Below are 11908 nucleotides of genomic sequence, written 5' to 3' on the forward strand. Positions count from 1 at the left end.
ATGGACAACTGTATGTTGGCTGCTCAAGAGTGGGCAGCAACAAAAAACCTATTTGTATATGCTCCACAAGGGAAAACAAAGAACATAGTTTACAATGAGGTGTTATAATCACAACAGCAAGAAAGTATGTACATGATCACCTTCTTTTACGAAACTTCATTGACTTTCATATATTTATATTGATATACATATATATATACGTGTGTTTGGGTGCGTGTGTGTATATACATCTCTATATATAAAGATGATGCGTAGTCTAGACAGCGTTTTTAGATTTCATTATTCTCTTTAACCCGGGCAACGCCGGGTATTTCTGCTAGTCTCCTATATAATTTAGAAGTGCCAAATCGAAATAATTTGTTTTTTTAATATAGTCATTAAACATTATTTCCTAGCAATCACTATCTTTTTATTTTCATTATTTCTTGTTTACTTCTTTCAACTTTTTCTTTCCATTTCTTTCTGCACATACAATTAGTTAGTCATTTTCATTACTAGGTTGTGTTAGGTAAATAATAAAAAAAACATACAGAACTTAAATATTACATTAAAACAACCTGTATTATATTTATTATTTTAAGTAACCATATTTCTGCTGCTGCTTGTTCATTTGTCTGTTTATGGTGAATTTTGGTTAAAGTATTATATAACATAAACATTGAAGTTAAAATTAAGAAAATTTTCATTGAGCATGCATTTTTTTCTAAGACATCATTGTAATTCATTTTCTCATGTCTCTTATGCCTTTTATTATATTACTTTGTCCAAGGTCAACATTAACTTTGTTGCAAATTTTTATGTTGTTTCTTTAAATAATATTAATCACAATACCAGTAGTTATCCATTATAGATTTCTTTCTTGCTCATACCAATAGATCTGTTTGTATCATACGGAAAAAGTTAATGAAATCAAATTTAATCTAGCTTTACCTGATGTTACTAAAAGAACAATAGTTTATGTATTTTTACATTATTGCTAAGAAAGAAACACATTATACTGAAGAAAATTTTAACTTTTCCTTGCTGAATGTAATGAAAGCAAAAATATTTACTAAGTATCCTTTTATGAAGTCTAGACAGTTACAGATTTGATAAGTTATAGTTAGCTCACTTTCTAAAGAATTAAAATCAACTGTAATAAATTCTGTAAACATTTGTTTTTATTTACTTTGTTTTTTATACTTTAAAATTAAATACAATTTTTATTTCCATTTTAAACTTTTAGGGTGAACCAGGTGACGCAGGGCGTCCTGGTCCTCCAGGTCCTAAAGGCACACCTGGTCTGCCAGGATTTGATGGATTAACAGGTGCACCAGGAGAACCAGTAATATTTTTATTTTATTTCTATTCAAACTTTATTAAAACTTTGCTAGAAATTTAATATTTATCAAATAATTAAAACTTTTTAATATTACTGTTTATAATAGAAATGGTGTAATATTTACATTTCTTTAATACAGTGTAAATAAAATAGTGTTATTGAAAAGACATCATTCAAAGAAAAAAGAAATACAGTATTTAGTAGTGCCATTGCTGTATGGTTTAGAAGTTAGGTTTGCAGCCTAATGAATCTAAGTTCAATCTCACTGCACAGAACCTTGGGCAAGTGCCTTTCTACCATAGCCTTGGATTGAGTAATGCCTTTCGAGTGAAACTTGATATTTGGACACTATGCAGTAGCCAAGTGTGCTTTCAATGAAAACCATAAACATCTGGAAAAAAATTGATAAAATTGGTGTTTTGCAACAAAAATACTTTGTGACATTTGTTCTGAGTTGCACAGATGCTCCCTTGACACTCTTACCGTTTAAACAAAATGGGTTAAAATAAGTGATTGGTCCACTGGAAACATCTTAAAAATTGAAGTATATGCAATATAAAAAGAAAACAAATAAAGTTTAACTGGAACTGGTAAGCCAGAGAGCTGTACAAAGCTCCAGTCTGATTTTGGCTTGGTTTCTACAGCATGAGAGTGCCTTTTACATGAATGCCTTTTATGTGTCACCATCACAGGTGCTTTTTACCTGTTATTGTTATGGGTACCTTTTACGTGTCACCAACATGAGTGCCTTTTACATGTCACTGTCATGGGTGCCTTTTATGTGTCACTAGCACAGTCCACAACTACAATTCCATTTGGCCTGATGAGTCTTCCCAAGTACAGCAAACTGTCAAAGGTCTCAAACATTTGCCATTGCCTCTGTGAGGCCCAATATGCTTCACCACCTCATCCCATATCTTCTTGTGTCTACCTTTTTCACAGGTTCCCTCCACAGTTAGGGATTAGCACTTCTTTATACAACTGTCCTTGTCCATATGCATCACATGACCAAACCAGCACTGTCTTCTCTTTTACACACCACATCTGATACCTCTTATACCCAATTTTTCACTCAACATGCTTACACTCTGTTGTACATGCACACTGACATTGCACATCCAGTGAAGCATACTAGCTTCATTTCTTTCAAGCCTTCGCACATCCTCTGCAATCACAGCCTGTTTCACTGCCATGTAGTATAGCTGTCTGCTCATAGGCATCATACAATCTCCCTTTCACTTTGAGGGAGAGGCTCTTTGTTACCAACAAAGGTAGAAGCTCTCTTTGTTACCAACAAAAGTAGAGCAGTGATGCTCATTTACAACCATCTTATGGTATCAAGTCAAAAGAATACCCACACATACATACACATACCTCACATATATACATGCTTCTATATTTGTGATGAGATTTATGCAGCCTGGTTCTATCATAGAAGACACTTGCTTAAGGTGCCATGCAATGGGATTGAACTCCAAACCAAATGGTTGAGAAGCATGCTGATATATCATGTGTTGGCATATATATTTAATATCAGCTACTAATTTATATCTTTCTTTCATTTGTCTTTTATTTAAAAATCAGTATATTAGTTTACTTTAAACAATAATGATTCAGACTGTGTGACTGTGTGCAAAGATATTTTATGGACAAATTTATGTTATTCTTTTATGTGTTTCAGCTTTGAGGCTGAAATTTTTTACTGATTAAAAAATTTTAAATACTTTTGTTTTATAGGGTCCCGTTGGTCCACGTGGCCCACCTGTAAGTAATGCTTTTTCTTCATACATTTTTCCTTTTATATTTTTGCTAACTTCTTTTATGAATAAATTTAGGTTAGTCCTTTCATAGAATCCCTTCTCTTTTGGGTCATACATGATTCCAATTTCTATAATTGACAAAAATCAAATATCTCGTTAGATAGGATGGAAGTCTGTAACAAGTTTTAATTTTCACAACCACATATTACACCTTATTTGATTTGCAATTTTATTAGAGTTAAAATATTTTTAACCCTTTCATTACTATATTTCTAACCAAAAATACACCCCTTGTGTGTTTCAGTGAAATTCTAATATCATCACGAATTTAGACTGGTTTCATAAAATGACTAACTTTTTTTATCTATTAACATATTAATGTGATTTTTAGAACACAATAAGTAAAAACAGGTAAATTCAACTATATATAAATTATTTTAATTTTCTTAAAACATCACCATAGAAAATTAGTTATTAGTTAACCAATTGAGTATAAAACAAAATTTTAATATAGAAGAATTGTGCACATTACTGGATTATCAGTTGAACTTAAATGCATACAAGACAGGTGTAACATTAAATGTAAAAATCAAATGAAATACTGGAATTTGAAGAAAACTAGAAAATGAAATATAGTCACACACACACATAAATACAGAGAAACCTATAATAATGATTCATAATAAAAATTTATCACCCATCTTACAGGTAAATTTAAATTACCAGTAAATTAAAATTGGAAAAACTAATTATAAAATCAAATCATAAATTAATTTTATTGACTCTTAATGGACACTTAACTTTTTAAGACGTTGCTATACATTTTGAAAGACATTCAAATATTTTAATTATTAATAATAATTTTTTACTTAATTATTATATAGTAAGGTTAATTCCTATTAAGGTGCTTAATATAATGAGTAAGTAATTAATTATAGCGATGTAAAGTATCTAAGCTTCAATTAAGCATGATGTAGAAATCTTATCTATAATTTTTGTTCCTTAATTATCCACCGAGATCTTTACAAATTGTATATATTATTAATTATATAATAATGTTAATTCCTATAAAAGGGTATAATGTAATAAATAAATAGGTATTTAATTATCTTATCTGTTATTTTTATTCTTTAGTTATCTAGCAAATCATCATCATCATCATCATCGTTTAACGTCCGCTTTCCATGCTAGCATGGGTTGGACGACTTGACTGAGGACTGGTGAAACCGGATGGCAACACCAGGCTCCAATCTAAATTTGGCAGAGTTTCTACAGCTGGATGCCCTTCCTAACGCCAACCACTCAGAGAGTGTAGTAGGTGCTTTTACGTGTCACCTGCACGAAGGCCAGTCTCTCTCTCTCTATATATATATAAGGAGAGAGTGGAATATTCATTATCCATAAGTTTGAGTTTCACTTGTTACTCTGGTGTTTCAAGTTACTAAATTCTGAGCCATTGATTAAATTTTTTTATTAGTAGAAATAAGTAAATGGAGCCCAGTCAGTTCAAACAATACAGACCCCAGTTATTCAATCAGCCAAACTTCCTATTTACTAAGTATTCCACAGATACCTGTACCTTTAATGCAATTCAAAGACAGAATCAACTGAAATCACACAGAAATGATAATTTGTGATTGTGATCATGATAATGAGTCAACATTACAATGTAACAAGATTGGTCCTTTCAGTAACAGGTACATTTTATCTAATGGACTATATATAATAAAAATTAATAATATTTCAGTTATTGAGATTTCAGTCAATAGATTTGTGGGTATTACATTTCATATAATGCAAAAAGAATATAACGAGTATTTATGATGGAAAATTTGTGGTATTTATATGCACATCAAGAAATAATACTTGAGGATAAAACCAGTACAATAGCAGGGTTTAAAATATACTACCTTAATTAGCCCTTACTTAAGTTAAAATTATAATTAAAAGGAACTACATGTGTTTCTGTATTGGAAGATCAGAATATATGTAATGATCATATCTATAATTCTACCAACACATCTTCAGGTTCATTTTTCATAATATTGTTCAGCTACTTGAAATCATCATAAAAATTAAGCGTTAAATTAAAAATTAAAAAAATAAACTTTACAAAATTAAGGCTTAAAAAATTGAAAATTATTAGTTATAAATTATAAATATAAATTAGCATACCTATATCAAACTTTATATGTCTCCTGGGAAAGACTGTGATTGGGACCAGTCTCCTCAGAAAAATCAATATGAAAGACAGTTTTCAAATTTTTACACCATTCAGGTTCAAATTCATTTTTATGTTACTACCTGAGTTATCATCAGAATCATTGGTTTCACTTTCAGAAATAGAAATATTAAATTCATACTCACACACCACATGGTTTTTGTGTTCGTTGTATAGTTTACTTGGTTTTTCTATGTCCTTAGTCAAAAATCCCTCAAATTCTGATTCATTATTTGACAACATGAAATATGTCATCAGTATCAAAAATTTTCAAAATACCGATGTAGAAAAAATGTGGAAAAAATCTCCAAAAATTCACAGAGATTAGATCTCACACCAAATAATGTCAGATACAGTAACTCAATTGTCTAGGTAGTGAAATCACATTCTCACAAGTGTACTAATTAAATTCACACTGATATTTGCATTTAAATATGACTAGGTTATTTCAGCCATTTTCAGCTAGGTTGGTAACATAAGCCAATATAATTGTCAGTCAGCTATGGCCAGACTGGTAATGTTCTAAAGTGTACTGCCTTGCTGTTCTGAGTTTCTGATATCGTATTGCTTTACCATTTGAATAAAAATTTATATTTATAAATATATAATATAGTCAGTCCTTTCCAATATATAATTTTTTTTTATTTAATTTATAATCTTACATACTTTGTTATATCAGAAACTCTGCATATCCAAATTCTATTTCATATGCTTATGTCATTTCTTGTTTTGCAATGTCTTTCTGAATTATGTACAGAATTTATGAAGAATGTAATATCCATATTATAATAGTTTCGGTTTTACTTACATTATGTGAATATCTGAATTTTTTTATTTTTGTTTTGAAGGGTCCATCAGGTAAAGATGGATTGCCTGGACGTCCAGTAAGTATCTTCTTAATATATACTATTCCAAATAATTTTCTTTGATTATAATTTGTTCTGTATATCCATATTTTAAAATTACCAAGAAAATTAATATTCTAAAATATGCATGATACATATACTGCAGTTACCAAATTCTAATATATTCTCAATAAAAATGAAAGCCAAATATATTTTTTTATAGTTCTGCTATCTGAAAATGAATATTCAGGTTGGAAAATCATAACCAAATAAAATACAGAGTTACCATTGAAGGCTCTAACTTACAAATTTATTATAAAGGCTCTAGTATATTTGGGCAAGGTACTTAACTCTACCTCACTATATTTGTAAAAATATTTTGGTTACCTAAATTCCAAGAGAATATAAAATCTCATAAGTATTCCTAGGCCAGTAAATGTCAATGATTTTTTTTATGTTTCTTTAAAAAAACAACTTAATTTAAAAGGAAATGCACTTGAGATTCATTTTAATTTGTTGATTTTATTTTACCTTAAATTCTTCAGACTTGTTTCACATGCATTAAAATCTTAATCTAATCAATATATTACTAGTTTAGTTGGACTAACTGGAAATAGATACTACAATGTAGAAACAACCCTTAGTTGCATGCAAGAACAACAGTATAAAATTGACAAAGGATCCATAAGCTTACAGTGCTGAGTTCAACTCTTGAATATTGGGACAAGTATTCAGTTTAGTTCTGAGTGCTCAGCTTTTCAGTACTGTGTACCCAATATTCTCTTCTTCTTCGAGCAGATGTTTGCAATTATATTGGTTCAGATTCTTATTCAAATTATAAGTTAATATGTGATTGCTGGTATGTAAAATCCATTTCCATTTTAAATTTATAAGTAAGAACCCCAAAGTGAACATCTTCTAAGTCATTATAAATAGTCATCATCAACTAGACATGCTATATTTAGTCACTGAACTATCATAACTCTATTAAGATACTTACACAATATATTAATGTTAGCTGCGATAACTTGACAGATTTAAATGCATATATATTCAAAACTGCTATACAAAGCCATATTCCTGAGCAAGGAAAGTTCAGCTAACTTAACACTAAATCAGGTCTTCAAATTGCTTCAAATTTCTGCTGGAAAGAAGCTTATTTTGATTCTGTTCTTCAGATTATTTACAAATGCATTTTTAAAAATTCTATTCACAATCCAGTGTCATTATGAATTATTATTTTCATTTTGGCATCTCTCTACAATAGCCAAGATAGATTTTGTTAAGCCATAAATTTACATTGACTTTCCATGTTACTTTTATTGTGACTAGTTTCTGCTAATTCTGATTTTTTAAAGTCAATATGTATTGTTATACATTGGCAGAAAAGGAATTCTGGAGATGCATTAAACAGAATGTTTGGTATGGATGTTGGAGAGGCTAGAAGGTGATAAGATACATATAGACCACTGCAATAGTGCATTTTTATTTCATCCATCAGAATCATTGTAGTAAATTTGGAAAACACTCTTTTGCAGTATAACTGAAAAATATTTTTTTAAACTCTTAATGAGATCATAGTTTTCAATTTTACCTACATTTCTCCATACGGACAGGTAGATCACCAAATTTGTGCATATAGATAAAGTGTGATTCATTTACTAACTGATTATTTCTGATTATGGGTATCTATTTTCCAGATAGGGAGATTGATATAATGCAAGTTGAAGCAAATATTATCAATCCATCTACTTGAATTAGTTTATCATAATATCTAAATTATGTACACTCAATATTAATTAAATGAAATACCTTGCAGACAAAACAAACAATAGAAATACAAAGTTTATAATATTAATTTAATACAGAAAAAGAAGAATGAAAAGTCTTTTACATTTTGTTTGTGGTCCTTCATAAAAAAAATTTAAAAAAACTAGAGAAAAAAATAGAGAAGAAAATGTTTCAAGACATGAAATTGCAATGTAGTTAGTTTAGTGGCATGGTGTGCAGTGAGTGGTGGACAAGGATTGTGTAGCTAGAGGAAGATGTGATTTACAGCTTAGAGTGCAAAGCTCAATGAAGACTCTGGGCAAGTGAGTTATTTGTATGTTATTTGTATTTGTATGTGATGTGTGTGGGTGTACGAAATGTATGTTATGCTGGCTGACTATATGCATTCAAGTGGTGTGTGTGTGTATTTACATGTGATGGTGGTTGTTGTAGTTGTGGTAGTAGTGAAATGTATATCTAATTTTTTCTTCGTTTTGTTTCTGTGCCATTTCCTTGGATTTTTTTCTCACTTTTACACAGAACTTAGACCCTCTTACCCTGATTAGTTTATTCAGATAACACTGAATCTATGGTTATTAAAATGTTAATTACATAATATATCATTAGTTATGCTACTAAGTCAAAAATTTAAAAGACAACTAAACAATAGAAAGACTAGTTGGTAGTTTAAACAGAAACTTGTTAAGACTGCACTTTTTGCATTGAAAGTTTTAAGCATATGTATCTATTAAAGAAATACTATTAAACAAATTTCTGTAAAACAAATTTGAAAGGAAGTTTAAATGCATTTTCAAAATATATATAATGATTGTAATACATGCCAGAAAAACAAAATTTTGTTATACTTAGTGTTGATGTTTAATTTGATTAATTTACATGAAAGAGGATGTTGCAGAAACAATTAGGTAGTATCAATTTCCATTTCATTTTAATATCCAATCTTTATTGTTTGAACTTTCAGAATTGCTAAAGATATAGCAAATAGACAATTTATAAAAGATATTTTTTAGTAATTTTTCATTCATAATCATCATGTAAGTTAATAATGATCTTCCCATTTGGGACTTAATTATAAGCTTTCCATGTGGGTTGTAAACACTGCTTATAGACCATTTTTCTGGTCAAATTATAGTTAAAAATATCTATTATTATTATTATTATTATTATTATTATTATTATTATTATTATTATAACAATACTGTTATTGTTGATGATTATAAAAGCCATTTGTATCTTTGTATTTATTAAATTATATACATATTAAAGCTGAATTATTCTCTGGTAATATATTTTCATAATGTATCAACAATGATACATCATCAGATGTGTTAATATCATTAGCTATATATATATATATATGCATATATATACATATATATATTTATTACTTGTCAGCTACATTTATGTTGTCACTTTGCTGCAGTCACAAAACTTATTTATTATTAAACTTTTTACTTTTATGCAACATTTTTTAAAAAAATTTCATTCTTTAAGCTTATATCATTTTTTATTTTAATTAATAAATTTTCATTAAATATATTTCAACATACTTGGTAACTTTTAGAATTTTCCATTCTTAGCTTCTAGTAATTAAGAATTAACTGATATCTTGCTCCAAAAATACCGTATGTACTATGTAAAAATATTCTCCTATATGAAATTATTAGGATATTAATATCAATAATTTTGGTTTCAATGTCATTGTTCTTAGACATTCATTACTACATAAATGCCTTGCTCAGTACTTTCCAATTGAATGTAATATTCAGTCTTGTAGCATTTAATTTTGTCAAACTATATCTTAAGAAATCTTGTAATCTATATTAAACCTAGACTTGTTTTATAATTGTTGTTTTTTGGGGTTTTTTGTTGCAACAAACACAGTTTATGTTAGGTTAATGTGATAGATAGAAAACCTAAACCTTGTGAATTAAGGTTTGTCTTTTTCACTACCTGATGGTGCACAGAATTTTTTTTTATAAATGCTGAAAATTTTAAGATGAGGCTCTTAGTTCCTAAATTTTTCTTTTATATTCAACTATATAAATTATTTACATTCATATATGTATTTCTATTGTACATTTAATTTCTGCCTTTTTTTTTATTCTTTGTTGCTGAATTTAGAAAAGGGCTGTGAGTAATATAATCCAAGTACTGATTAACATTTTTTTAAAAGTCTGAAATGCAACTGTATCAGATATGATAACATACACTATTCATTCAATGGTTATCAGTTGAATACAAATTTTAAAAACCATCTACAATATTTAATTTCACAAATATATTTGGTACATGTTGTGTAATTCAGAAGCTTTGCTTTAATTCTAAATTATTGTTAACTTACTGATTTTTATGCTTTCGATAATAAATTAGGAATATGGTAATGCACTTACCCACTTAATATACTAACACTGTGACTGCAGCAAAATTCAAGTGTAGCTTAGTATATTCATTTTCATGAGTAGAGAGAAAGACAGCATCAGGTATATTTCAAAATGTTTTTCTTTCCCCTTTGAAGAAACGTACCAAAGCCTGTGAATTTGAAGTCACGGATATTAAAGCTGCACGTAAAAAAAATCGCAAGACCAGAAGTCATGCACCTAATAGTCAGGTAGACCCTTTTTGTAGCAAGGACTTCATAAGCTCCAAACTAAGGCAACTAACATTTAATGCTGCAGTCATGGTTGAGGCTGCTTGCAGGCCCTTGCTCAAACTGTGTTTAGCTACTGTAGGATCTTACCTAGGAAAGCTTAAATCTAATCAAATTTTACAATGCAGGACTCATTTTGAAAATATTTTGTTAACAACTAAAGATGGCATTTTGTTGGAATTTTTTTAAAACTATTTGTTCAGATATATTATTTATAATAACTGTAAATTATCTAATCTAATACAAAAAAGATGTTGTTTTCTGATATTTAGACGGATAGAATAATTTGATATAGAAATATTTTCCAACATGAGTCTTAGCAATTAATATACTACTGAAGGTGTTAACTCCCCTCTTTAGAATCATAAGTCATATTTCCCTTTAAAAAAAAAATTATGGCACATCATATAGACTTTAACTTTCAGTAACTTCTGTGCAATCAATTTTTTGTGTTTTAGACTATGTTCTTTTATTTCTAGATTTATCAGTTTAAAGACTATCAGTATGTATATACTAATTTTGAAATTATCATATTATTGTTTTTCTATGCTGACAGGTGTTGGACAGATTTTCAATATATGTCACAACTTGTGATTTGTTTTCTTTCAAACAAATACTTAATCTTAGATGAGAAATTATGCAAATTTAAAAAGAAATCTTGTTTTTTTAAATGAATTTCAAATAAATTTTCCCCATATTTGAAGTGCACTTTGTATTACATATTTTATTACACCTTCAGAAGTGTAAAAAACTTTACATTTACTTATAATAATATTTTATACTTTTGGGCTACTTCATATAAAAGGTTTATTTTTATATTACTTTTTCAAATCAGTTGTACATACAGGTAAATTTAAGATCTTTTTGATATGTTGTATGAAGTTATTTTTCTACCCATGCAGATTGAATGGAATTCAGCATTAAATGATCAAGGTAAGAAAGTTGTTAATATTTGTATGTTAGTGTTATGATCTCATCTTTTATTTCTCAGGGTGAAATGGGTTTATCTGGTCTTCCTGGATACAAAGGCGAAAAAGGGAATCGAGGCAAGCGTGGACGCAAAGTAATTAAATTATTGATGATGCATGTATATTAGTTCAATATATTTTCTCTCATAGGAATCACTTTGGCATGTTCTAACTGATGTTGTTTCTATTGTTGCCTGGTATAATAGTACCCAATTTGTTCTAGTGACATGTGATCTCTTTCCCCTAAATAATTCCTATGACATGCAAATTGATATCCAAATAGCTGTTTCATACAAGTAATCATATAAATTACATGTGCAGGCACAAGTGCACACGCACACATACACACATG

At 28.9% G+C, this 11908-nt stretch overlaps 1 protein-coding gene across 14 annotated transcripts in view; it reads left to right on the forward strand.

Moving 5' to 3' along the window:
* The window catches only part of LOC106873237 (collagen alpha-1(I) chain), a 220446-nt gene that overhangs the window by 137588 nt on the left and 70950 nt on the right, over positions 1 to 11908 (forward strand). For all 14 annotated transcript variants that reach the window (XM_052977077.1, XM_052977060.1, XM_052977082.1 and 11 more), the window contains 4 exons: positions 1226 to 1324; positions 3059 to 3085; positions 6151 to 6186; positions 11580 to 11651. In XM_052977077.1, the coding sequence (XP_052833037.1) occupies positions 1226 to 1324; positions 3059 to 3085; positions 6151 to 6186; positions 11580 to 11651 (234 nt within the window). The remainder of the gene's footprint in view (positions 1 to 1225; positions 1325 to 3058; positions 3086 to 6150; positions 6187 to 11579; positions 11652 to 11908) is intronic.

Source organism: Octopus bimaculoides, chromosome 2 (assembly GCF_001194135.2).
Source record: "Octopus bimaculoides isolate UCB-OBI-ISO-001 chromosome 2, ASM119413v2, whole genome shotgun sequence".
Lineage (NCBI taxonomy): Eukaryota > Metazoa > Mollusca > Cephalopoda > Octopoda > Octopodidae > Octopus > Octopus bimaculoides.